We start from the raw sequence: 27,101 nt of genomic DNA on the forward strand, positions 1-27,101 counted from the left end.
CCACTGTGCCGCTCAACCCTGTGACACAGAAATCGTGGAATCCGCTTTTAACATTGTTGGTAGCGAGTGGATTTTGCAACCATTCAGTTGAGCAGTCTGTCGGAGGCTCAAACAAGGTTGTGAGCGGAGGGAATAACAAGGAAGCTGGCAACCATGAATTCCAAGTATCCACGTTCGTAATGGTTGTAGTGACGATGAGAGCCATGCTTTCAGTTGGAAACAAAGCGTTGTGAGAACGCAAAGGGAAGATGTCGAACATACAAGAACAAGATATGAGACGGAAGACTTATACACAGTAAGAAAACGACACCAACAGCCTTGGGGGTGGTTCCAGTGATCCTCCGATTGGTGGGATTCTTGGCAGCCTTTGCGGCGCAGTGTAACTCACTGGAACTGCCAAGGCTTCTATAATAGAACAAATTCAATCGGTGGTAGCGGTGTTGAAGGATCTGCCCTCGCGATTACATCCCCATAATCGCTAGCCATGTCGTGAGGTCGGCGCGCGCCTTCCGGGAGGATAGAGCCGATATCAGTAATTGGCTATGGTTCACAGCCAACTTATTGTAAGCAGAGTGAATACTAATCGCAAGGCAGGGCAACATACCGTTCAATGCAGTTATGTCTCGCTGACACCTTGTTTACGCTGCATTCAAACGTGGATATTGTTACAACTTTCTCTGGTCAAGACTGTGGCGGTATGTCAATAATAGATGACTAGCGTATTGTTATGATGTCGTACGATCAATTTAGCTTTCACCCTGGGTATGGGTGTCGATTGGATCGTACGAGTCATGAGTGGTGCGTGGCTCTAGATTCCTGACATACCAAAGTATGGTGATCAAAAGCATGACGAGATGAGCTGAGGCTGCCCAAGCAAAGAGAAAAAGAGATGGCGAGATACCTCATGAAAGGAAGATCTGGAAGAACACCGACTCACAGTACACATAGAAAGTCAAGACGGAAAATGTGTATTCGAGTCGGCCTCAGCCTTGTCTAGCCCACAACTCTCATTCATCCCACCTACGTCATGCACGATGTACGTCTAGTTAGGCGCACCAGTACCACGCGGCCTGTGCGACACAGCACGGTGCTTCTGCGGCTCATCCTTGTACTTCTGAACGATCCTCGCAATAGAATCCAACCCCTTCTCCAACACATCCATCCTCGGTCCATAACTCAACCTAACAAAGTGATGGCAAGGCGAGTCAAACAGATCCCTACGCCTACTCGGGTTCAAGTCGAAAAAGATGCCCGGCACAACGATAACCTTTTCCTCGAGACAAGCCTGGAAGAAGTTCAATCCATCGTTGATGCCCTCGGGCAGATTGCTCAAATCGAGCCACAGGTAAAACGTCGAGTTGGGCATGTACGGGAACTTGAAGCCGATTTCCTGGAGACGGCCAATGACGTAGTCGCGCTTGGTCCGGAAGTGCATTTGCAGCGCGCGCATCTCGTTGCGAACGCGGGGTGGAGATAGCATTTCTACGGCGGCTTCTTGGAAGGGCACGTTGCAGCCACCATCGAGGTAGGAACCGCAGGAGCCAATGGCCTGGATGAATTCCTTGGGGCCAATGACCCATGCTACACGCCATCCGGGGAGACGGAAGCGCTTGGTTAGACCGTCGATGATGAGCACGTCGTCCTCGTCGACGTCTTCGACGTTGTCTGCGGCGGAAATGACGGTGCCGTCGCAGTTGGTGGTGTAGTTGTAGCCGCAGTAGAACTCGTCCATGATGAGGGTTGCGCGGTCGCGGCAGATGTTCTGAATCTGTGCGAGTTCGGGGTTGGTGACCTAATTGACGTACAAAGTCAGTATTTGTCTCACAATCAATTCATGCAGAATTGATTCTTACCATCTGACCTGTGGGATTACGCGGGTTCGATGTAAGAATAACAGATGTACCGCGGGCGATTTCCTCGGCAATCTTGTCGGGTGACATGTGGTATTGATCTGCTTCGCCTAGCGGAACGGGAATGGCAGCGATGTTACGGAAAAGCGACAACATCTCGTTGTATGCAGTGTAATCTAGTTGATCAGCTTTTGCTCGAATCCAGAGGCTCAGAGCCCGGACATACCAGGAATGAAGAAGCCCAAGTAGCAGTTGCCCAGCACAGCAGCGATACGGATCAAACCCGCACGTCCACCAGGCACAATGCACACATTCTCCCATGTGTACTGGCTCTTGCGCCACTTGCGGTGGTGCTCGTTGTATAGTGTCGCGACCGCCTCTCTCAGCGGCCTGATACCAGCAGTCGGACCGTACTCTCTGCCATGAGCACTGATATCAACCTCCTTTGGCCTCTCAAAGCAGCCTTTGATGCTATCATCGACCTCGGGCGCTCCCTGACCCAGGTTTGCCCATTCTTCCGGATGTTCGAGGAAACCGTGCTTGTATGCTTGTTCTGACGTCCATACGACACCTGTGGAAGCGCGCGTAGCGTCAAGACCGGCGTGGGGCTTGTGACCTTCGTGCGATTGACGGAACTGGCGATGGATGGACGAACCGAGTTCTGCGACACGTCAGTAACTGTCGTATCCACATGAAGCTTTCTGCCAGGTTGTAAAGACCTGATTCGTGTCTGGTGTGTGACATGGCTGTGGACATTGCGCGTTGGGCTGCAGATAACAACGACTTGAAAGCGAGACAGCGACTTCCAAGAAAGCAGGAAAGTTGGAGAAAGATTGGGGTAAAACCCTCAAAAGATAAGGATTGGATTGCCGCATGAATCGAAAAGCTCACAAAGCCATCTTCGAGGGCCCGATTTTTCTCTGATCCACACTTGCGTTGGGTTGTACAGCTCAAAAAATGACGTAGGATACAGCATCAGAAAGTACACCAAGATAGATACGTACCACTCTCGCTCGGATCCTTGGAACTCGAAAATCGCCTCTGGGAGAAAGCTCCCTTAAGGTGGCTGACCTTGTCTGCCGAGAAAGACATTGTAGATAAGCAGCGAGGTTTGCTTGCGAAATCGGGTTGCGGAATCAAGCTTTCGCCTAGCGGTCGCAGATCTTAGTGGGGAAAGGAGCAGCAGCAGACGGGAAGCAGGATCGGGAGACCCTGAGGAAATATAGATAAGAAGAAGCTCCAAGAAAACGAGGGGCACGAGAATACGGGGGGGACAGCTTTCAAGTTACTAGATGAAATGGTACCTAGGGTAAAGTAAGGTAGGTATGGCGCGTCGGGCCTTTATAACTCGGCGTAACCGCGTGTCGCGGACACCCACAAACGCATGCACGCATCCACACTTGCAAGCTGCGTTGGTGGCACCTAGCCTCAAGCGTTGGTCTTCGACCGCTTCAGCCACCGGGGATAATCAATCGCACATATGAGGGATCCTTGCGACGTGGCTCAGACAGCTCCCAATGAAATTGTCTCACGGGGACGACTGTGTCTCGGATCGGTGCGTGTGTCTCGAGGGCACAAATCCTTTCTTGGTAACCCCCCCGTCTCACCGCTTGGATCTTCGTGATACGTAGCGTACGGTAGTTATTCTGCCGAGTTTTTGCTAAAGAAGACGAGATTCGGGGTCGGTGTAGGAACTTTAGATCGGGCATATGCACGTCGGCATTGGAACCCACCTGGCATGCACAGCGTACACACATTGGACAGCTTGGAAATGCGGCCAAACATGCCCCTGTCAGCTTACGCCTCAGGCACCGCCAGATGTCACAGACGCAGCCACAAATGTCATCAACATTCGCTGGGTTGTTACACGGGTGCTGATCGCTCGTTCAGCCGGCCCGTGGCGCCCAAGGGAATAATGCCTCAAATGCCTCATACGCATCCAACCCTATAATCGACGTCCTACTTATCTTTGTTTCAATCTCATGTTTCGTGTCCTCCGGCGAGACCGATGTCGTACAAAAGGGCTCGTATGGTACAAGTAACACTCAGACACCATAAAACATACTAGGGCTATTCGCTATCTTCTATGTTGTGTAAGTGGGTAACGCAAACGACGGCGTAAACCTCTTTGGATGCAGTTTGCATAGAAGAAAAAGCTTAAAAGAAACAAGCTTCGTCGTAAAGCAAGGTCGTAAAAGCAATGGTGGGTTACGTATAGCTGGGGAATAATGGCTTATGTCCGGTTCTACTCGAAAGCTGGTGTTCAAAAGGAAAGACGACGCGTCGAGGGGTACGCATGTCGTCCTTGAAGGAAGCCATACAACGATGCGACGGCAAGCCATCTCATAGGTGGTAGCTTGATCTCTTTCGTGCAAAGGGCTACCATCACGGCGCATCTATCCAAGATATGGAAAGGAAGCGTCTACTCTCTTGATGTCAAAAGATTGGAGTCGAGGTAACAATGTACATTCTTATATACAGACTGATCAGTATTACTCGCAGTGAACTCTAGCAATCTCATATATCTTTACACCAGCCCCCATTTCTCAAAGCACACGCAAAAGAAACACAAGGAAATCGCTCTCTCTCCTCACAGCAACCTACTCAACAGGTTCCTCCTCCAACAACGCCTTGAAACTAAATGGCTCAAACGCCACACCATCACCAATGAAATGCTTACTCATCGCCTCCACCCAGTGCAATCGCAGACTGTGCAACATGGCGCTCGTACCCTCCATAACACACAACACCGCCACAGTCAACGCGAACCAAAAGTAAAAGACAAACACCATGATGAAAGCACCGGCTACGCCTTCAAAAGCGAACGCATTCTTCATAGTCATTTCCCACAAGACAATGGACAGACGTTGATGGGCGAGTGACAAGGCCCAGAGACGGAGGTAGGAGGCCGTGTGGGATACGCAGTTGAGGCAGAATTCTACGCCCCATATGTTAGTCTCGTATCCTAAAGACAGCGCTGTATGCGGAAGGGGGGTACATACCAATAGTGTGAATAACCTGATGGATCATGACTTCACTGAACTCAAACTCCTCTTCCTCCTCTCCATGCCCAATATCTTGAGTAATCATCGCAATATCCTCGTCATCACCGTAGCTGTCGCGACCACCATTCGCGTGACCGTTCTCGTCATCGTCGTCCAGCGCGCTGACTCTGGATGTCTCGCCGATACCACGGTACCCCATTGCGCGGGCCTTGTTGTGTTCGTAGCGGAGGTAGAATGGCTTGAGGAACAGAAGCACAGGCACACAGGCCAGTGCAAGCAGTAACAAGACAACTTGCACAAAGGCTTGACCGGGGTATAGAGGTTGGGTACCAGCTTCGAGTGTGCCAGGGCTCAAGAACATGTAAATCAACATGTTGAGCAGAGAAGGTGGGCTCTCGCCACGCGCAGGCCAGTCAATGCACCACTTGTATACGATGGTGAAAGCGAGGTAACCGAAGATGGACTGGAAGAAGATCATGCCAGGGACAAAGTTACCCCAGATATCGATCTTGGTCTTGAAGTACCTTGCGTTGACGAGCGACCACATGAGTGAGAACGTCATGTGGGACCAACCTAGCAAGATGGACAATTTCATCTTGTAGGAGTTGGAGAATAACAAATCGTTCTCGGTGTCGTGCCAGCGGTAGTCAAGACCAAAGGGGTAGGTATAACCCTCGACACGGTGGGAAGTTGGACCTTTGCCATCGTTGTCCCAGACCCACATGGACTTGAACCAAGGGAGACCAAGAGAGAAAGCATCGCAGTAGAGGAGACCAGTGTAGATGGAGAAGATACCCATCATGAAAACAATGTAACGACCGTAGAACATCATGGAGAAGAGCTCGTCGAGCTTGCTGCGCTCGAGTCGCTTCTCAAAGTAGATCATGGCGCAAGCAGCGAGGAGGAGAATAACACCGTGGCCGGCATCACCGAACATGACGGCGAACATGAAGGGGAAGGTGACGATGGCTGGCAGGGCGGGGTTAACTTCGCGGTACTTGATCGTTCCGTACGCGTCGATGATAGTCTGGAAACCGAGGGTGAAGCGGTTAGACTTGAAGTATGTTGGCGGTGTCTTGGTAGTCTTGATCTGGTTGACGATGGTAGGTACGGAGAGGCCAGCACGCTCGTTGACATCCGACAGGGTTGATTTGATCAATCCAAGAGAGTTGGTAGGTGCCCAAGCCTCGGCGATGAGCGTCTTGCGCTGGTGGTCGTAGGAGAACTTGTTCAGAGTCTCGTAGGTAGCCTTTTCCTTCTTGATGACGACCATCCATGCTGCCAGGTTGCGTCCTATCGCAGTCAACTCGGCATCCAGCGTGGACTTGGTGTTCTTCAAGACGCTGGCGAGATCGCTCAGACGGGTGTTGACTTCCCGGATCTGGTCGCGGCGGAGTTCACTGTTCTCATCGACGCTGTAGAGGTCGGCACCAAGTGATTCTGAAATCTTTCGGATCTTTGCAATGATTTCCTTGCCGTGAGCGAAGATGATGAAGACATTCTTGTTGGTTTCCTCGTTGTTCTCTGGGTTGATGATGGCCTCGGGGATCTCCGACTGGTTCATGTACAAGTTACCGCGGAGGGTACGCCACAGGATGCGCTCGAAGGCGGCAATGCGTTCCCGAGGAATGACACCAGCGACGAAGCCGATGTTCATGACGGTGAATGAGCGCTCCGCGCCCGAGTCGCCCTGTCCGTTCTGCTCAACATCCTGGAGCAGCGGCGCGTCGTCGTCGTCAACGGAATCCCTGATTTGCTCGGTCTGACCACGAGCCCGGTCGAAGAAGCCACCTGCCTCTCTCAGAACCCATCGCCACTCTGTGAGCTCCACCTCGCGCTTCTTCAACGTCTCGTAGCTCTCGTTCAACGAAGAGATTCTCTGTTCCAAGCTCTGGCTCTTGTCGGCGAGTTCGTCGATCTCGGAAGCGGATGGCGCAGTGAAGGGGTTGTTGAAGTCGTAGATGGAGCGCATCGCAATGTCCGATTTCTCCATCTGGGCGCGAAAGTAACGGAGCTGTCGTTCCACATTATCGAGGCGGCGAATCTCCTGTGTAAAAGTACGTTGGAAGGCGGTCGTGTCGGCATTAAGCTAGCACATGTTGTCAGCTTCCAATATCATCAAGCCCGTCCCAGAGCCTCTGCAGAAGCTCCAGAACACATCCGTCTGCGCTCACATCTCTGAAGTCCATGACACCAAGCTCTCCAAGGCCAGAAACGACCTCACGGCCAATCTCGTTGGCAATGTACAGCTGGGTCAAGGACATGTCCGCCGAGCGGAACATGGTGTCCTTGCTGGGCGCCATGGTGGCGGGTCGGGGAGACAAGACTGGGGATACGGCGTGCTTGTCCCGGGATTCGATGGGGGGGAGGTATGCGAGATGGTGGTTGATGGAGCGAGAGCTGCCTCGAACGTGAACGCCTGCGCGATGATGCGGCGAACTGATGCAGCTCCTTAGCGCCTTGACGCGCCAAGCCCGCTACTGATGTCACTGCATCCCAACCACATCACGTCCCTTGACCCATCACAACAAAGGAACGAGGTCATGTTTGTTCACTGTCGAGATTCCGCGGCAGTGAAACCAATATTTGTTTTATCTAGGTAGCCGCGAGTCGCACACGGAATTTGCCTGGTTGACTTCTCTAACACCCAAATACGTCGCCGCTTGCCATAATGCAAGAAAGCCCAGAGAACAGGAGATCAGTGAAGTGAATAACGGGGAATCAAAGGATAGCTTTATTAGAACATAGTAAAAGTACCCAAGTCCTTGACCAAAAGCAACCGCAGAACGCAAGACGCAGAACACCATGCATACGTGAGCAGATCGTCTCTTGTGTGTGTGAAAAGGGCCAAACCCAAAGCTAGCTCGAAAAGAAAAAAGGACCGATCCCGCCTTCCACCAAGTTTGACAATGATACTGTGAATGTTTTTGTGTCGCTCGCTGTCGTGACGAAGAGAGAGAGATGAGAAACCCGGATGCGCTGTCAAGTGTGCATTCGCCTGAACACCAGGTATCGTAACCAAAAGCCAGATGCGCCATGCTCGACTGCAAGGAAGGAATTGTTTAGTCGGACGCAACATGTCGAAATGCAAAACCGTTAATCAGAGCGATTGTGAGATGAGTGAGATGGTCTAGTCGTCTATTGTTGCGGGTAGAACGTTGGGGCCTGCATCTGTTGGGGGTAATAGTAGGCGCCGTCCGGGCCAGGGGTCATCATGCCCCCCATGCCTGGAACAGCATAGCTGGGCTGAGCATAATTTTCCACTGGTGGAGCAGTGTATTGTAGCTGATTGGAGTCCACGTAGTAGGTCATACCGTTGGACTCGTAAGCAACCATATTAGGTGGACCAGCAGGAGCTGGCGGGGCGGCGACAGGAGGAGCAGACACTGGCATGACATAGCCGGGTTGCTGAGCGCCAGGAACGAACATGGGCACCATGCCGGCAGGGGGTATGTACTGTGGCTGGGCACCGTTTTGTGGGGGGTAATAGTAGCCCTGTGGAACGAAGGCTTGTGGCTGGAAGCCAGGTTGCGCGTAAGGCTGGAACGCGGGAGCATGAATGGCTCGCTCCGGAATGTTAGGAGTGCCGGTAGAGACTTGGCTTGGGTAAGAGGGGTGCCGTCCATGCTGGTAGTAGGGTTGCTCGACCGCGGGAGCAGCTCCGTTGATATGCGCAGGAACCTGCTGATGGAACGGTTGCTGCTCTTGTTGTTGGGGAGGGTTGAAGCTCATGGACGCGGGTGACTCGATACCAGCAACAGAGACGGTCTTCTGCGGGCGAGGCTGATGCATCGGGAGCTGACCTTGCCAATTCTCACGGAAGGTGGGCTTCTGCGGGAGAGGGTAAGGTGGCTGTACAGCGCCGTTGGTGGGTGAGATCATTGACGGTCCATTGTGCATTCTGGGACCCCCAGGCGGCAGGCGTACCACAGGACGACTAGGATCGACGAAGCCGCCATTGCGTGACATGATGGAACCGGCTGGGGAGACCAGATTGTCCCGGCCCATCTCACGTGCAATCGAAGACCGCCTGCTCATTGCAACACTAGGGGAGTATACACTGCCCCCGTACGCGCTGGTACGTCTGCTTGAAAGACCTCCACCAAAAGATCCGAATCTACCGCGACCCCGACCGAAGCCCTGTTGGTTGGGTCGAAGCGCCCTTGGTATGAAGATGAAAGAGCGCTCTGTGGTGGGGAAGATGTAGCGTGGTGGAGCTGGGGGTAACGAGATACGGACTGGCTTGTCACGGCGGAGGGGTGGTCGGTGGTTCGGGAGGCGAGTGTGTGACTTGATGGGGACGTTTTGGAAGTGTATAGGGCCCTTCATGTTTGGTAAGAAGACGCGTACCATGGCGTTGTGTGTATGCACTGTGGTGGAGAAGTTGCGGGCCTGTGGAGGCTTCTGGCTAGAACCTGGAGGTACTCGCGACGCGAACATGGGGGCATTCGATGCAGCTGGGGGTAGTCCAGGCTGAGCGTGGGAGCCGGGCGCGTTGACCGTCTCGTGGAGGTCGTGCTGCCAGGGCGAGTCTGTGGCTTCCTGCGGCTGCGGTCTCATGCTGGAATGTGTGTTAGTTGAATGCTCCCTGCCTGATGCCTTTGTTTGCACGTACTTTGCTGGAGCGAATGGCCCTGTGACGGGAGCGCCCCGCCCTCGCCCACGGCCTGCGTGCCTGAAGCCATTCTGTCCAGGTGCATGCCGTGAATCGTGCATGAAGAAAGCGCCACGGTTGGGTATGAAGGCCGGATCCGAGTCGCGCTTCTTCTTGTACTCCTCATGCTCCCGCCGCCGCCGCTCGGCCAGCGTCTCTGTCCGTGACTGAGGCGCACCCACGGCGGGTGCGGCGTCTGCTGCAGCCACGCCCGCCTCGAAGTCGACCACTTCGGCCTCATTGCCATCCTCCCCAATCTTCAGTCCGTTCATCATGATTTCGGTCTCTTTCATGGTGGAAAAGGCGACATCGGAGCGGGCGATGGGCGGGGAAGGTTGACGATTGCTTGCATCTTGCCTGGACTTGGCATCACGCGCGCCATTTGCTTTCCGCTTCGACTTTCCTTGGGTGAGGGAGGGCGCGCTGTCGACTTCGCTAAGGTCGCTGTTGTCTGCGTCGGCGTCCTCGTCGACATCGCTCAGCAGGGAAGCGTCGCTTTGTGAGTCGTCGGCCAGGGTGGCCACGGACTGGTTCTCATCCTCGTCATCGGTCCGCCTGCGACGCGCGATGTTGGTGGTCCTCTTGCGAGCGGGAGCCATGATTGCGGGGTCTGGGTAGTGGCGGAGGTTGGAGGCGCGATAGAGTCGGCGTGGGGTGGTCGTGGATCGGCTCGTGTACGGCGAAGCGATGACTCGGCGGCGGAGAGGGTCCGGGTGCTAGAGGCCAGCAACGTGGGAAGCGCCGAGAGTGCGGGTCCAGAGGTTGCAGCGATTGCAGTCGTGATGGGGCGAGGTGGAGTGTTTGGGCGGAGGGCTGGAATGGTTCGGCAAGGTTGGGTGATGTCTGATGCCTGTGAAAAGATATGACGGAGCTTGCCGTGCGGGAAAGCCTGGTCGCGGAACCGGATCGATGCGCTACTCCACGTCTCAGAACATGATCAACATTACAAAGCACCAAGCAATGCGCATCAAGTGATTATTGCACAAGTGGCACAGTGCATTCGACAAAGGGGTCTGCTTGTTTGCCACGTGATTGCTTTTGTTGCCCATTGATCTTTTTGGTTAGGTCATAGTTGCATGTTCGTCCCAAGCCCAACTTCAGCTGAACACCTGCTAGCGCCTTTGGCATGCTTCCAACTCAAGAATTAGGTCAACATAGTACAAGTCTGTTATTAGAATTATACCGCTATCCGTATGCACAGCCTCTCCATGTCTCCGAAGAGATACATCCCATCCATGTTCCCAATTATCCCTGCGCCATTCAAATGCTGTCCAATATGCTAGTAACAAACGCCTGTGAATGCTTCTCGACCCGCAACATATGCAGGTCGACTGCCCGGGGGGTATGCATAACGACTAGGAAATATACATGGAGTGAAAAAAAAAACGCGATTATCATACAAAACCACCTCTTCCTTCCGTCTGTTCACATCATTGCCCAATCATCTTCGGATCATGAATATACGTACAATTCTCCCCCTTGTTGCACTGTCCCTTGGCAAAGAACTTGCACTGCAACACCTTATGCGGCTTATGATCGCCGCGATTCTTTGGCCTCTTCCCCTGATTCCTCTCATTATTACCATTGCTGCCTCCGTTCTGGTCCTCGCGTTGTCGCTTAGTACCACCATTGGTCTGTTGCTGCTGATTGTACTGCTGGGGTTGCATTTGAGATTGGTAGGATGCAGCCGGATCCTGCATCTGTGGAGGCCATGCTGGTGCAGAATCATGTTGTTGGGGTTGGGGCGGAAATGCAAACGGGAAGGGAGGAAAGCCAGTTGGGAGGGGTGGGGGTGGAGGAAGTGCACCCCCTGTTGCTGCTTGCATGTTGGCGATGAGGGCAGCGATGTCCAGGGGCATGCCTGATTGTTGAGCTGGTGGTTGTGGGAAGGACATGGGAGGAGGCTGGGGAGGGGCTTGGCCGTTGCTGATGGAGGCGAGGATGCTTTGGAGACCCGCAGGGTCGAATGGAGCAGATGTTGAAGGAGGTGGTGGTGTGTAAACGTTCTCGACAGGAGCCACTGGAGGAGCGGCAGGAGGTTGGCTTGTTGCCGAGAGCGATTTGATGATGTTCTCCAATTGGCTGAAGTCCGGTACAGCTGCTGGCATTGGTGGTTGTGGACATCTCATCAAAACCTTGTCGGGTGGGGTACCAAAGTTGACCATGGTGCCCGTAGAAACGTTGTCTTCTTCCGATGGCTCTTGAGGTGAAGGTGGAACGTCGGCAGGACTTGAGTAGTAGACCATCAACGTGTTGTTCTCGCGCTGGACGTTTGCGTCTCTTTCAGGGCACTCCGGTACCTTCTCACCGCCTCCATATGGTATGTAGTTGCGTTGGCGTTCCTCGTAAGGCACGACACTGAAATCGACTTGGGATGGCGGTGGCCAAGGTCGTTCCATATCTAGTTCCTCATCATCATCATCGAGATCAAGCTCCTTGTGTTGCTTGAACATGTGTCCTTCTCCGCCAATATCACCAGCATCACGAACGAGATGGTCTTCCTTGTCGTCCATCTCTTCATCGTCAGCCTCATGGTCAAAGTACTTGACTTCCACCAGTGATGTTTCAGGCCGCCAGGTGACGCGTAGGTGTCTTCGGGATTCTTTCCGCAGACGCTTTGTCTTTTCTTCTTCGGTCTCTGTTGGAATTGGCTTCTCGGATTTAACAGGCGCCGCTTCTGGCTCCTTTGGCTTTGAAAGTGACGCCATTGTTTGAGCAAAGGAGAATGCGGGTTTGGACGTCGCAGCCACTGGCTTCTTATCTTTCGCCGCCGGGGCAGCAGATTTGGCTGAGGCCGCTGCCTTCGTAGCAGCTGGTGGAGGGGCCACCTTCTTGGCCGCTGCGTTGATGGAGGCGAATATGCCTGAGGGCTTGTTGGTGATCTGAGTAATACGAGTCTTGACGGGAGCTGGTGCTGGTGCCGCCTTTTCGCTGGGTCGCTTTTGTACTGTTTGATTGGAACCTGCGGTTGTGGGCTTCGAAGCCGAAGTGGATGCGGGGTCCTTCTTAACCGCGCTGACGGGAGCTTCAGGCGTCTTGGGTTTCTTCGCTAGGGGGTTTTCGTTCGTTGAGCGGCCCGCAGCTTCTGTCGCAGGTCGCTTGACGCCCTTGTTCTCTGTCGGCTCGGCTTTCGGCGGAGGACTCGCTTTGGCCTTTTTGGAGTTGGCAGCAGCACCATCTATGATTTGTTGTATGAAGGCCTTGTGCTTGTCATTTGCGTGTTTCTTCATAGATGCAAGCGCCTTTACAAGCCTAGTCTCTTCAAGGAGCTCAGAAGTCAATGTACCGCATCGCGAGAGCACCTCGTATATAACCGCAGATAATGGCCCATCGTAGTCTTTGCTTTTGAATCGGTTCGCCAAAAACTGGTAGCACAGATACAAAAAAGGCTTGATCAGCCCTAATTGGTAGAGCACATCAGGATGGGAAAACTCAAGCGCAGCTTCAAGCGCAGACTTGAGCAAGTCACGCTGACTAGTTACCCGGCTTTTCAGCACGGGCAGCTCACCTATCTTCTTCTGTTCCTCCGCTTCCGTCACAGCCTTGCTGTCGGCTCGCCACCGCTTATGAATGGTGTCAAGTACGTCCCAAACCTCACGCATGCTCTTCTTGATGTTGTCGGAGCTTGGCGATGATGAAGAAGGATGCCAGGTAGCTTTGACGACATCATACCGAACAGCAGCATCGGGATCTTCCGGTCTCGTCTCCGGCACCGGCATCTCTTCCTCTTCTGAAGAATCGCTATCGTAGTCGGACGAGTCAGTTGAGCTTTCACTATCACTAGCTTGTCTCTTGAGTTCTGCAGGCTTCCTTTTGAAGGCTCTTGAGTGAGACTTGGCAGCTGACAGGCTAGCACGAAGCTTCTTACTGTCTGCTCCAGCCTTCTTAAGATCTTTGAGTGATTGTCGAGGAACATAGACAGGGAGCGCAGCTGTGCATAGGTTAGAGAATGTCTTTGTGAGAGTACCATGGTACATTTAGGCTTACTTCTATTGGTAGCGAGATGGAAGGGTTCATTTCCCAAGGTCACGAATTTATTCAGTGGAGTAGAATTAGTGGCCTTTGCTAGTGCAGCCTGGTCAAGAACGTATAGACCCCCCGACTTTCTGCCCTTTGGTATTTCATACTCAGGCACAGGCACTGGTTTCACAAAAGAGACGGGTGCAGCGCGCTGCTGGACAAAAGCATTCGTTGTGCTCTGCGGTGCCTATAGAGTGTTAGCGATGATTGTGGCGCTACAAGCTGGTGAAGCTTACCTGGTAAGGAGATGCCGTAGGGCGGGCTTGTTGAAGAGGAGGCATGCTGTGCTGCAGAGCCTGCGGTGTCACAGTACTGGCATGACCTTGAGGAGTTTGGGTCCGCATAGGCATTTGATATGGCGACTGCTGTTGCTGGCGAATGGCATTGGGATCCATGCCTAGCGATGGGTCGACGTTGGACTGCTGACCATAACCACCCAAGGTACTCTGCTGGCCAAACTGCCCATACTGATACGGCGAAGCAGTGCGAAGGCCATGTGTTTGGCCACCGTAAGGTTGGCTACTACCAGTGTAGGGTTGTTGTGTGAATGATCCATGGTGCCAGCTCTGGGCTGACGCATTAGGTGGCAGCGCCGTGTGTTGGTGCAGCTGAGACTCCCATGTAGGGGTGCCGTAGCGGTCGACAGGAGGAAAGAGATGCTGATATGAGGGGTCGGAATAGACGTTTTGGCCTTGCATGGGCACTTGGTCACTCGGCACGTGATTAGACGCCATGGTGTGGCTGATGGATGGAGGATGTCTTGGCTAACCAATGTGTCAGCTGTCAGTTTTACAAGGATGTGATTGGCTGATGACGCACAATTGTCTCGAACCAGCAAACAGGATGAATTAGGCGGCAATGCAGCAAGCACTAAGCGCTAAGAGGACTGGCGCAAAGTCACAAGTGTGAATTGTTGCCGTTTCGGGGAAGGGAAAAAGGTCGATAAAACTTCCGGTTCGGGCGGTAGTGCTGTTGTGCTGCTGTGTTGGAAGTGCTGCAGAGCGCGCTTCCGGCCTTACTGATGCCCGCCGTCGCTGGCCTCGGATTTGGTGGGAAATGCAACAGACCTGGCTCACAAGGCAGTATTCGTGTTCCGACGCCCGCGATGCCGTGTCGCCCCAGTCCACGATGCGTGAATATGGCTTTATGGAGATGGCACTTTGCCTCGCGTATTATGCGATGAGGAACACACTGCTGATGCGTCACTTGACGTTTGCGCGCACCCAGAGCACAGCACGTGTTGTATCTGCGCGATAGCTCGGCCAGACTCCCTTGCGCAGCGCGTCGAATCGAAGATGTCGCTGTATTAGTAGCAGAAAATCCAAGATGATTGTCACTCTGCCGTCCACAGTACACGCCTTCCTCACAAACGCCGCTGCCAGCCTGAGCGCGCACTTCCCCCAAAGCAAGGACCTTTCGGTTGAATCTAGCCTCAGAATCAGATGCCCTTATTAGGTGGGCGAGAGTTCACTGAGAAGTAGCATGAGTGTCAAGAGGGAAGAAGGGGGTGTGTTGTGGTGGGCGAGGAGAGTTGAAGAGCGAGGGAGCGCAGCGAAGGGGCGAGCCCGTTTTCAAAGGTCGCCTGCCCGCCAAGTAGCGCGACGCGCTAGCCCCGGGTGGGGCGGGCAAGCTCGAGCTGCATCACCAAAGTCCGGGAGAGAGTGAGAGCGCGGGCAGGCAGACGCGACAGCTGTCTTTTCCGCTGGCTGACTACACGAGACATACTTGCTCCACGCTCTGCATACCTCTCCTGTGCATGCCATCCATCTGACACGCGGCGGGTGCCCGGACGGAATACAATGGCTCTCTCACTGCGGGATCGCCAGATCGGTATGCGGCTTCTTGATGCGACTTTGTTTGACACGACAAGGCACCGTTACTGACACGTGATAGCTGCCATCAAGCGCATACTCAAGTGAGTGCTCGTACGCGTGCAAGGCCAGCAACCCTTCGCTGACCCCCGAAAGCCTCAACGCCCCCATCAACGACGTCGACGCTGCTGAAGAGTCCACCACCACAACCACCACAACCACCAGCACAGCCGACATCGAGTGGAAGGTACTGATCCTCGATACTCAGGCGAGGAATGTCATATCGGCAGTACTGCGTACAAACGACCTAAGAGCAGCTGGGGTACCATGAGCCCCTCCAACACGTGGCTACAATATACTGAGGCATACAGGTCACTGTACACTTCAATCTTGCATCCAAGCGCAGCCCCATACCCGACACCCCAGGCATATACCTCATCGCCCCCACAGCCGAGAACCTAGCGCTGGTGACCAAGGATCTGAACGATGGCTTGTACACCCCGGTGTACGTCAACTTCCTGTCAAGTGTCCCCAGGGCACTCCTGGAAGACTGGGGTAGCCAGATTGCATCCTCACCCTCCGCTGCCGAGAATCTCGCCCAGATATACGACCAGTACCTGAACTTTGTCACCCTCGACAGCGACCAGTTTTCTTTGAATATTGAAGATGCGTATCGAAAGATTAACAGCCCGAAGACGTCGGACCAGGAGCTAGACGAGCTGATCGATCGCATCGTCTCGGGACTCTTCTCTGTCGTAGTCACCATGGCCGTCGTTCCCATCATACGCTGTCCAACAGGAGGAGCTGCTTCCGATATCGCGGCAAAGCTTGATCGAAAGCTGCGCGACCACATCCTCAACAGCAAGGAAAACCTCTTCTCCGCCAACACAGCGTCTCGTCCTGTTCTGATCATCGTCGACCGCAATATCGACCTTTGCCCCATGTTCAGCCACTCATGGATATACCAAAGTCTTGTTTACGACGTACTAGACTTTTCCCTGAACAAGGTCGTCGTGACTGTGCCAAACGACAAGGCAAATCCCGAGAGCGGCTCTAAGAAACAGACCTACGATTTGGCGGCCAGCGATTACTTCTGGAAACGCAACGCAGCCCAACCGTTTCCTCAAGTAGCAGACGACGTCACAAACGAGTGGACAAAGTACACGGCAGATGCAGACAAGATCACAAAGTCCACGGGCTCCAACTCTATTGACGATATGGAGACTCAATTCGCAGCTCATCTCAAAGGCGCCATATCTATGCTGCCCGAGCTCCGTGAGCGCAAGGCAACTATTGAGAGCCACATGAGCATGCTCGAGTCGGTCATGGATGGCATCAAGCAGAGGAAATTAGACGAGTTTTTCCAGCTCGAAGAAGAGCTTGGCAAAGCCACCAAAACAACGATCCTAGATATCATCAAATCCAGCGACAAGGGCAACGACCCATACGACAAGCTACGTCTGTTCCTCCAGTGGTACTTGACCACATCCGACGACCTATCGCGCAATGAGCTCGATAGCTTCACACAAGCTCTAGAACAAGCTGGGTGTGATACAACAGCAGTAGCATACGTCAAGACAGTCCGCCAGATCACGCGCATGACTATGTTGAGCTCTGCACCTACGCAACCTGCACAGGCGTCATCGAACCTTTTCGGCGGTTTCTCAAGTTTAAGCAGTCGCGTCACAGACAAATTCAAGGAAGCCGGTTTGGGCGCGCCCAACTTCGAGGGCGTATTGTCAGGCATTAAGAGCTACTTACCCGCTAACACAGACCTGACTCTTACCAAAATTGTAGAAGCCATTTCTGATCCTCAAAGTAAGTGCTGTCGCTTGAAATATCTTGTCGAGTGATCACGCTAATCGTGGTAAATAGATGCAACATCAAGTGCATTGAACAAGATAGAATCCTGGCTCTACTTCGACCCCCGGTCTGCCAACGCTCGTGGTACTATACCACCAGCTAGCCAGTCTCGAAACAACCAGAGTACCGTCTCCCGCGGTATCGAAGCCTCGTTTGGGCAAAGACGACAAGGCTACACGGAAGCACTGGTGTTCCCTGTTGGAGGCGGCAGTATGGATGAATTCGGCAACTTGCAGGCATGGTCGCAAAGGACTAGCGCTGCGGGTGCTGGCCAGCAAAGGAGAGTTGTGTATGGCTCTACGAATCTGTACTCTGCGAGGGACTTCATCGTCAATGAACTGGCGCCTTTGGGTGCTGAGACCGCTTGAGCTTGTATGGTCGGCAGTACGCAAGTCACCAGAGCATAGCATGATGTGTCAAAGAAGAGTAACGAATACATGGCTCAACCTTGCATCATGATATATATAGCGCTCGAGTTATCATATACTTGTGCCTTTTGTTTTTCTGTCTCAGTATACTCTTCGACTGACTTTGATTATGCACAAAGTGAGGTGCATTACATCAGTCAGAAACGCAATGCCAGCCCCTCCATCACGTCACACGGCTTGGTTACAAACGGCCCCTCCTTGCTCGGCGTTTAGTATGGCATGACAACCTCGGTTCATTCTTGGGAGCACGCGATACAAAAGTAAAGAGATCAGCCATGCTACAGAATGACCTGAAACTTCAGCCATGCGCTCCCGATTACCTGGAAAACGTGACAGCAGCATGTTTGATCACCCGGTGAATTATAGACGCAATGGCATGTTTGATCGTCTCGTGGGTGTTGAACATGGCTTCTAGTCCTCGTATATGCATAATTTGACATGTGTGGTAAGGCTCAAACGCAATGTATGTTTTTTTGTTTTTTTGTGATGTCAGAATCGGGCTGCATGCAGAGAAGTATGCAGAGAATGATCTGAAACACCTTAGCGTATATCGTGATACCCTGCATCCTTCCAATCCTGCGATCGCTGCATCGTTGTTGTTGTCGTCGTAGTCGTGGCTTGATGGTGTGTTTGTTTGCTTTTTCCCTCCCTTTTGAACGTTATCTCAAACGTTCTCCACTAATGTTTGCTTTTCCCTTCAACTCCACACCTCATCCTGCTACCCACCTGTCCGAACTTCAGCCGTCCAGCTTAGCTGTTTAGCCTTCCTCTTCAGCCGCAATCCTTTGACAGTCGGTCCGCGAACCGGATCCTTCAAGCCACGATACACATGTGTACGATGCTCGATCGAAGGATCAGATCTGGCTGCATACGTGTTTGAGATCTCCAGGGCTGGCTTGGTTTGATGGACGGCGAGGATGGAATCAAGGATGATCAGCTGGATGCAGGTGAGGGTAAAAATAATGACCCATGTAGGTTGCATGGTGGAGGGCTTTGTGAGGGTCGACGGCTGAGTCGTAGTGGGGATGTGGGCATCCTGACCTGCTGACGAATTAGCATCGATTGTGATGCGTGATGTAGTACGCGCAAGCTTTTGGTTGCTCTATTGTGGGAGATGATCTAGTGGAATGAATAATTTGGTTGGACTTGTTTCTGAGGTAGAAATGTGCCCTAATTTGTTGATCAAAAGGTAGCGTTAGAGAGAGTAAGTCATGTGCGCAGGTTTGTTTGTGCAAGATATGAGCATAGGTCGTACATGTAGCTCGTCAGTATAATTTGCTGGATGACGTCTCCAGCGGGTGCGTATGTGAACTATCCTTACATGCTCACATGCTCATGTTGGAATTTTCCATCAGGACCTAGAAGTTGGTGATAACTGGCCATGAGAACTCGATATCGATAGACAACTATATTGCGCCAAAGGTATCGCAGTCACATTGACGACTGTGAACAATCTTCATAATATACAATAATCCATATCTTGGTATATATACAATCTATATACAACATCAATCTAAAGTCATGATTCCATCCTGTCCATCTATCCCAGTTTTGACCATCTAACACCAACGCCAGTATGCAAATAAAGAAACCCTGTTATACAACTCAGCCCATCACCGCCGCAATGGACCATACACCCTATGATTTCTCACATCCATCGTCCCGCTCCCTGCCAATCGACTGTTGAAGCTAACATCTCCAAACACCGTACCCTTACTCTGCAACGTCCAACTAACCGTCGGCTTCGGGCTTCCTGTAAAAGGATTCATACTCGTCAAGATCCAACCCCGTGCCAAGGGCGCATACTCCGTCCCCTTGACCACCTCCGGAACGGCGATAAGAAGAGTCTTGGAGTGCTCGAATGGAGCAAAGATGATCGCTTTCCCACTGCCACCTTGAAGTGGCGCGCCCACGTAATCGTACGCAGGCGATGCTGATGTCGAAGAAGATGGCGCAGAGACAATCAATGGCCCATGTGTCCGCTCACTCGCACCAGATGGCCAAGGAATTCCACTTGTGATGAGCGTACTCAGTACATTTACCAACGCCTGCAATGCCGCCCGGCCTTCTTGTAATAGTACAAAATTCTGGAGGATGAGATGAGGATTCATCAGCATCTCGATATTATATGCCGATAGTCTCGGTTGGTTGGTCTGATGTGCCTCGCATAGTTCAAGCCCCGCCGAGACTTCCAATAACCATTGCGGTCCGCAGCTCAATACGCAGGCTAGTGTCTGGATAAAGATATTGCGCAACGCCGGTGTGCGCGGATGATTTGGTGCGTGTGAGAAGTTCCAGAGCCCGCTGGATCCAGGGATGTGGTATTGGACGCATAAGTCGACTATGATCCTCGCTCGCACGACGTGTGTGGGGAAGGATGGGCTGGGTTGCGTTCGGTGGGGGAGATCGAGGAAGATGAGATCGAGCTGTGCGTACTCTGCCCTGCCGTCGTGCGCTTGGATAATCTGGTCCGCCTGGCTGGAGAAACGTGGAGGTGGACAGCGGGACAAGGTAGTGTCGAGAGAAGTCGGGCGGCATAGCCATGAGACTGAGCCGTCGTGGAGTTGGAGGGGTAGACCGGTCGTGCAGAGTGCGACGGGATCTCGTGCTGCGATGCCGACGAGGAGGAGGGAACGAAGACACTCGTCTTCTATATTTGGTCGCGAGAAGGGACTTGGAGGGGCGAGGGCTAGGGGAAGGCCAGATGCGTTTAATGCGAGGGCGGTTTTGTCTCGGTTTGCATCGAGGCGACGCATGTATTCTGGTAGTCGGGGACTGCCACCTGTTTTGAGGCGGAAGGTATCTGTGACTAGTGAAGTGAACGATTGCATTGTCGGGGCCTGATCGTGTGGGGTATCTGGTCTGCGCAAGGCGTCATGTCCATGCTTGTTGAGCGTATCAAGTTCTTGGAAGAATGCCAAAAGCGAGCGTATCTTGGCCATTACCGGCGGTGTGAATGTAGCGAGTTCGCTCGCAAGAACCAGTAGATGAGTAAAGAATTCTCCCGTGAAGCGTGTGACTGTCTGAATCTCGTCTTCGTAGTGCCGTATGGAAGGTACCAAAAAGACATGGCTTCGTCCCATCTTCATCTCATGCGCACACCATGCGCGGTCAAACCAATCTGAGCTGATCACTCGCTCGAGAAAGGTCTTCAGGGGTGTGAATTGCTCCATGAGAGGTGGTGTGAGCCCTGAATTGGGCTCTTGGCCCGACGGTAGCTGGGAGTAGCTGTATTGCTCGACATAGTAGCGTAGAAACTGTTCTTCGTCTGGCGTAACAGCGATATCGTCAAGTGCTACGACAACCGCCCTCGCGTTCTTGTAAATGACATCAATAGCCCCGATGACCACTGACTTCTCGCTCTCATCCTCTTGTTCGAGACATACTTGGTCGAACCACAGTCCTTCGCCTTTGTGCTTCTCTTTGATGACAGCCTCGAACAGTGCAGCACTTGTTGGTAGCGGAAACTGCTCAATCTCCTTCTGCCATCCAAAAGGAAGATCTCCAACTGGTGTGACGACTCGTCTCGGTGTGTTCGCGGTGGTGTGCTTCCTGCAGTAACTGAGTGCGATGTATCCCTCCTCCTCGCCGTGATGGGTGATCTCGTTGATCAATCGAAAGGGGAAGGTGTTCTCCACATGGTCCTTGGGAATGAATTCTTTTATGAGGGAAGGTGCTAGACGACTAATGTTGGACAAAAGGGACGTTGCATCGATGTTGGTGTCGAATGAGGATGCTGTCCATCTGTGTCGACTGATCAGGTTCTCTCGTGTCGCAGGTTTAACCATCCGCGTATGCAGACCCGAAGTGTTTAGCTCATCCTCGTCGATATCAAGAAAACTGCACTGTCCGAACCGGGAAAAGTATTGGAAAGATGTTGGCAACGCCATAGGAAAATACATTATTCGCCTAGCTTGACAGAAAGATGATAGATTGTTTGATGCTGGACTGAGCCCTTTACAACAAGGCATCCAGACCCTTTTGACTATCGCACCACACCTCTACCATCAAGACCCATGATCCCTCCCATCTGCACCCAAGGACGCCGGCGCACAGCCACGCTCTGGTCTTGGATTCAGCTGTAAGAATCGCAAGAGGGACGGTGCCATGCATGAACGTTTTCCGTCAGCTCACTGGCGCCACAAGCGGGCCCACGCGCAACCCTCGCCGCACCGACTACCGCATTGCGTATTTGCGGGGTATGGTGGGAAGTCTTGGCTGGCTTTTGACGGTGGGTTAAGATGTATAAGGCGTAGTAAAGGATAGCAAAGTTTGAGCGATCCAGAGGTTCGGGTACTATTACGGGTCCGCACGGCCCTCGCACGCGCAACAACGGCCACAGCAGGTGACGTCGCAATCTTCGGAAGGGGCAGCCGCAAGGAAGCAAAAGAAATACACATGATATGAAACATGCAGCCTCATGGAGATGTTCCGGTAAACGCCTCAGGGTGGACGCGACATGCCACACGCTAGAAGTTCTAGAAGGTAAAAAGCAATTACAACATGCAACGCCCTTTAATTTTACACGGTACGTAATTTTCCGGACGAACCCGTGGGAGCGGAAAGTGGCCATGTTGTATCATGGTGATGAAGTTGAACGGTCAAGTTGAGAAGAGGTCAAGCTCTACCATGGCATGTCCTAGTCATGAGCAGATCTGAAGCACATCGTGCCTGAGCCGATCTTGGATAAAAATAGACTGGCGACAAGAGATTCTACTCCCGAGATCAGAGTGTAAAGATACATGTGTTGTGAGAAACCGACACCCAGACTCCAGCGATTACCAAGCCCAGGAATGTGGTCCTGCCAAACCTCTCACGTTTCGTGATGGCCAAACTCAAATCTTCAGGCGGACACTACTACCCGTCCGGACGCAAAACACCTTTCAAAACGCAAAGTTGACAAATTACTAAACAGGCGGTTAATCGATCTTTGCATTTGCGAGCCTGTCGTTGGAGCCTGCGATGACGTTGGACATGCGGACGTTTTGCCGTTTGTATTTGCTGTGTTTCCGGAGTCGTTTCCGTGCAACCATGACTGGTACCGATGATTTGGTTACCAGGTAGTTACTGAAAGATCCGAGAAGAACACTGCCACAATTAGCATTCATGCAATTTCTATTTGGATAGCGACTTACCCTTTCAGCGCGTTGCGGCCTCGTGAGCCAAGGATTACAAGGGTGGGTTCCAAGAAGTCGATCTGTTAAGCATCTGTCAGCAATTGCTTCAACGTTCAATATGGCCTTGAAGACCTACCACTTCAGTTATCATATGCTTTGGACTCTTGCAGTGGAACACTTCGACAACAGCTCGTACTTGTAGTCGTGTCTTCCTCAAAAGCTTGACGCAGCGGTCAGACACCTCGACGCATGCCTGGTACCTGTCTTTCTCTGCCTTTCCCATGGCACCCACATTGGCTTCCGTCGCCATTATAGAGCTGGACAGGGCAGAGAACCCAGGCCTTGCCGCTGGCAAACCGTCGTGGTTCGACAGCGTTCTTTTGAGATGATCTGACTCCAGTCGTCCAGTAGTGCCTTGACTGATGGGTGCACCAGAAGCATCAGTCGTTGCAACTCCCGTTTCCTCGTCGACGGCGTAAACTGCTAGGAGGGTATCGCCATCTCGTAAAACGGTGCCGATTGTCCACTCCAGAGCATATGCTGCTTCGTCGCTAAGATCGGTAGACACCAGGTATACACGCTGTCTTCTCAACCCGTTCTTCGCATCTTCGGCAAACTGAACATAGTCACCCCTGATAATTTGTCGAACACAGCGGTGGGCTTCTGGACTTGATTGGATAGGGGAAATGTTCAGAGAAAGCTGCTGAGCTGATTTGATTTCGGCAAGCTCATCCTCGTGATCTGAATGAACCGGGGTCGAGAGACCTGAACCGCCCTGGTCGAAACTTGTATGGGGATGTACCACCCCCGATGAGTTCTTCCTTGTCATCCTTTCGCCGTTCGGGCCGGTGACGTTGATTTGTGGGTCGAGTAGTGATCGCACTTTGTAGGAAACCGCAACTTCTCGACCTGTGTACAGTCAGTGTTTGACAGTTGGACATTATTCGTTGCACTTACGCTCTTGCTCAGCAGCAGCCAACAGACTCTTAGCGGTGATGACTTCTCTGCCCATGCTGTCGGTACCTCCAGACGACTTTCTTGACCGCTGTCTGCCTCGCTCTTTTGGCTTCGTCTTTTTCCAGCCATCATCCCAATCTGAGCTGTCTGAAGCGTTGTCGCTGCTCTCAACAGCAGCACTATCATCGCCGTCATCGTCTGTCGCAAGACGCACACCCCCGCCCGGCGCGGTGGCAGTGCCCTTGACGGGATCAACGCCCTTGCGATTGGGAAGCGAAGACAAGCCGCCCTCGGAGCGTGCCAGAGCGGAGTCGGAAAGTTTGCGATATGCTTGGTCCATGTCTATGCTCTTGCCCGAGTCTGTTACGAAAGTGTTGCTCGATTTCGAGGCGGGCTGCGTCGGGTTCAGCATGCGCGTTGCTGGAGAAGCAGACCGGCCAGGGCCAGGTGAACCAGACTTGGACCTGCTCAAGGGCCCACTCGCAGAGTTGTGCCTATCCCTTGAGTTTGAGTTGCCCAGAAAGCCACTGGAGTTGCCGTATACAGAAGACATGGCGCGAGGCTTCGCAGCGGCATCCAGCTTGCCACCTTGAGACACTCGCTTCGGCATTGCGTGTGCGTCGATGGAGGGCAGCATTTCGAACTTGTAGGCCGACTCGGGATTCACTCGACGCGGTGACTTGGGCATAGCGAAGGGGATGCCAGTGCTTCCGCGGCTGGAGCTCCTGCGCTGCGCCGGAGTATCAATGTCTAGCATGCTGCGCATGCGCGAGGGCGAGGCAGCCGAGCCGGGACTTTGTGCGCGTGCGACTGGACTCTCTGCACGACGCGGTCCAGAAATTTGGCTGCCTTCGAGGAGCTTGTTCACCTCCCTCATCTCTTCGTCAATGGCAGCTTCGAGTGACGCCATGGTAGCGGTGTGGATGTAGTCAAGTAAGTCGCGTGCGATGGGAACTGGAAGTAGGTGCAGTGAGGCTGAGTACTTGTCGCCGGATGGCAGTAAAACGCGGTCGTGTTCGCGGGGTAGCAGAAGTGATTGTCGGTATCAATTGGTGTTGGGCTAGGGCATCATAGACGCGGCTAGCTGTGTGCTGTCGGGTGAAGGGGCTACAAGTGCCAGCGGTCCAGTGCAGTACCGAGCAGTCACTGGTCTGGAGAGATGTGGGGTGAGCGCGTGATGATACTAATAACAGCAGTGGGGTAGCAATTCCAAAGACTGTAGCTGAAAGCGATGGCGGGCCGAACCGTAGTATATAGCTAACCGCTGTCGGAAAACAAGTTGTTCCCTAGCAGGTTGATGGAGGCGGACGACATATGGAAATGGAACCTCGAGCAGCAGACAATGGAGCTTGTCAGGAACAGTCAGCGCGAGTCGACGGTCGCGGGTATCCTTGGTCCAGGCGGTGGGAAGTGGGCATCAAGCCCCTCAACATCTGGCGGTTTGGCAGTCCTTGGCACGCGAAGATCACTACAAGCTGCCCACGCCGCTGACGCAGGGACCAAATTGTGGCCTGGGAACATGTCTGAAGCTGTGTGCGGATAAGGAAACTCTTTCCGATACATTATCGCTAAAACCAACCAAGCTGTGCGCATATCGAGTTGCTCAGAATCAACGCATTCCTTCATCTGATGCTTGGCGGCTGGTGGAGCAAATGTGGCTGTGCTTACGGGGCTACTCGCCTGGTCTAGCCAAAAAGCACATGTCAAGTTACCTCATCGCCCAATCCCAGCCACCTTAGTTACAGCGGAAAGACACGGAAGGCTGTTGCAACAGTAACATTGGTAAATATATATATTATACATGACATTCTTTTCGCATGACAAGACGCTCTACCTCTTCCGGGGCAGAACAATGTTGGCTCGTGCGGCAACACCAAGCTTGTGGATAGCGTTGCGCCTTTCCCAGATGCCGCTCGTGCCCTGTACTACAGCAATGAGCTCAGAAGCAATGCGCTGAGCAAGACTGCCCTTGCCACTACCCGAATTCCTCCTCTTAGATGCAGCGGCCATGATCCATTGGATAGCAGCGCGCCGCCGTTGCCTCTGGCCCAGCGGAACGGGAATCTGCAGAGCGACACCACCTCCAGCAGCACCACGCTGGCTTCGAATGCGCATGAGAGGAGCGACCGAATCGATAGCGAGAGTGAGATAGAGTACAGGGTTGAGTGGAAGGTGCGATGGAGGTGGCGCGCCGGGGAGCAGCGGTCGCGCGGGGTTAATGGTGGGGACAGGTGATGTTCGAAGGTGTTGCAGAATCAGCGCCATGTTCTGCAAGTCACGTCAGTCGTCTGCAGGCTATGCCTTGGGGTTGGCTGACCTACTCGCTCTGCAACGCTCTTCTTGCCGTGTCGCATGAGCAGATTGGTGACCTGGTCGACTACGGGGTCGTGGCGGTGCTTGACGTGACCGTCCTTGGGCAGAGGCAGAGAGGGCATCTCAAACTTCAGTCCTGGCATCGCCGGTGCTTTGGACACAGACTGGAGGTCTACGAGGCCCATGTCGATACCGCTGTTTCCACTTGACTGTGTCGTCATAGTCGAATATGAGCGTGATCCCTTGGGTGCCATGTTTGGTGTCGTCTTGGACTTTTGCGAGTTGAGCTTGTCCTGCATCACTTTGGGCAGGTTCGCTTGCAAGTCCTTGTCTCCCTTGACTACCTACTACACTGTTAGCCTCAGCCTCGCGTTGCATGCTATGGATGACCGCACATCTTCAATCGAGGTGCCCTGGTTCACGTCAGGGCCATCTTCTCCCATTGTTTTCGCCATGGATGCTGCCTCTTCAGAAACATGTTCAATCGGCTTCGCGTCCTCTCGCTTCGTTCTGTCGTTGGCTGGCGGCTTGGTGGAGTCCGAGTAGAGGCGGCATTGCGACGGTGACAGGCGAAGCGCTGCTCGAGCAGGAAATTGGACTTGGGGTCTGGGCCGGAATGCGATCGACCGCGTAAGCGCGGGGAAGTTTAATCGTGGTGGCATGGCGTTGTGTTGTGTGGTCGGGTTGGTGATGTTCTTGCAAAGTGACGCCGAATATTCAAGCCGATGTCGCGCCAAAGTCCGTGCGCAAACTACAACAGCCGCCTCCAATTACCCCAGATACATCCGTCCAACACGTATCACGACGAACAACCCTGCAAGCCCGAGATATGATTCATCAACTCAAATCAAGATTGAGAAGATGCAAACGTGTTTGCTGTCTACCTGACAATGGCACCAAACATCCATCCGAATTGTCTTGAGTATTGACATTTCTTCACGAGAGCCTTTTTCAGCATACGCGCGGAAAACACGGAGTCACTTTCGCTATTAGTCCTGAAAGTCCCCGGAAGCTTCAGTCAGTTGGGGTGGTACTGCGAACTGGCGGTACATCCGGTGAGACTTGGACACCATGGTCCAATGC

General features: G+C 53.0%; 8 protein-coding genes across 8 annotated transcripts; 1 reads left to right on the forward strand and 7 right to left on the reverse strand.

Moving 5' to 3' along the window:
• Positions 1–1,042: 1,042 nt before the first annotated feature.
• J4E82_008712 (uncharacterized protein) lies at positions 1,043–2,942 on the reverse strand (the record flags this gene model as incomplete). The annotated part of the gene is made up of 4 exons (XM_051734943.1): positions 1,043–1,792; positions 1,854–2,026; positions 2,077–2,511; positions 2,858–2,942. The coding sequence occupies 4 exons, from the start codon at positions 2,940–2,942 to the stop codon at positions 1,043–1,045; spliced, it is 1,443 nt and encodes a 480-aa protein (XP_051585312.1).
• Positions 2,943–4,450: 1,508 nt separating this feature from the next.
• VPH1 (H(+)-transporting V0 sector ATPase subunit a) lies at positions 4,451–7,158 on the reverse strand (the record flags this gene model as incomplete). The annotated part of the gene is made up of 3 exons (XM_051734944.1): positions 4,451–4,788; positions 4,853–6,944; positions 7,030–7,158. 3 exons carry the CDS (start codon positions 7,156–7,158, stop codon positions 4,451–4,453), a joined length of 2,559 nt encoding a protein of 852 aa, XP_051585313.1.
• An 835-nt stretch (positions 7,159–7,993) lies between these two features.
• Positions 7,994–10,108, reverse strand: J4E82_008714 (uncharacterized protein; the record flags this gene model as incomplete). The annotated part of the gene is made up of 2 exons (XM_051734945.1): positions 7,994–9,416; positions 9,471–10,108. 2 exons carry the CDS (start codon positions 10,106–10,108, stop codon positions 7,994–7,996), a joined length of 2,061 nt encoding a protein of 686 aa, XP_051585314.1.
• Positions 10,109–10,939: 831 nt separating this feature from the next.
• J4E82_008715 (uncharacterized protein) lies at positions 10,940–14,263 on the reverse strand (the record flags this gene model as incomplete). Its single annotated transcript, XM_051734946.1, has 3 exons — positions 10,940–13,440; positions 13,497–13,716; positions 13,766–14,263. 3 exons carry the CDS (start codon positions 14,261–14,263, stop codon positions 10,940–10,942), a joined length of 3,219 nt encoding a protein of 1,072 aa, XP_051585315.1.
• Positions 14,264–15,328: 1,065 nt separating this feature from the next.
• On the forward strand, positions 15,329–17,571 carry J4E82_008716 (uncharacterized protein; the record flags this gene model as incomplete). The annotated part of the gene is made up of 5 exons (XM_051734947.1): positions 15,329–15,359; positions 15,423–15,444; positions 15,497–15,662; positions 15,712–17,158; positions 17,216–17,571. The coding sequence occupies 5 exons, from the start codon at positions 15,329–15,331 to the stop codon at positions 17,569–17,571; spliced, it is 2,022 nt and encodes a 673-aa protein (XP_051585316.1).
• Positions 17,572–18,349: 778 nt separating this feature from the next.
• J4E82_008717 (uncharacterized protein) lies at positions 18,350–21,533 on the reverse strand (the record flags this gene model as incomplete). The annotated part of the gene is made up of 2 exons (XM_051734948.1): positions 18,350–18,672; positions 19,349–21,533. 2 exons carry the CDS (start codon positions 21,531–21,533, stop codon positions 18,350–18,352), a joined length of 2,508 nt encoding a protein of 835 aa, XP_051585317.1.
• A 1,017-nt stretch (positions 21,534–22,550) lies between these two features.
• Positions 22,551–24,615, reverse strand: J4E82_008718 (uncharacterized protein; the record flags this gene model as incomplete). Its single annotated transcript, XM_051734949.1, has 4 exons — positions 22,551–22,719; positions 22,767–22,828; positions 22,885–23,657; positions 23,706–24,615. The coding sequence occupies 4 exons, from the start codon at positions 24,613–24,615 to the stop codon at positions 22,551–22,553; spliced, it is 1,914 nt and encodes a 637-aa protein (XP_051585318.1).
• A 920-nt stretch (positions 24,616–25,535) lies between these two features.
• Positions 25,536–26,680, reverse strand: J4E82_008719 (uncharacterized protein; the record flags this gene model as incomplete). Its single annotated transcript, XM_051734950.1, has 3 exons — positions 25,536–25,973; positions 26,027–26,362; positions 26,414–26,680. 3 exons carry the CDS (start codon positions 26,678–26,680, stop codon positions 25,536–25,538), a joined length of 1,041 nt encoding a protein of 346 aa, XP_051585319.1.
• Between the last annotated feature and the right edge of the window lie 421 nt (positions 26,681–27,101).

This window comes from Alternaria postmessia (assembly GCF_024291825.1).
Source record: "Alternaria postmessia strain BMP 2775 chromosome Unknown scaffold_73, whole genome shotgun sequence".
Lineage (NCBI taxonomy): Eukaryota > Fungi > Ascomycota > Dothideomycetes > Pleosporales > Pleosporaceae > Alternaria > Alternaria postmessia.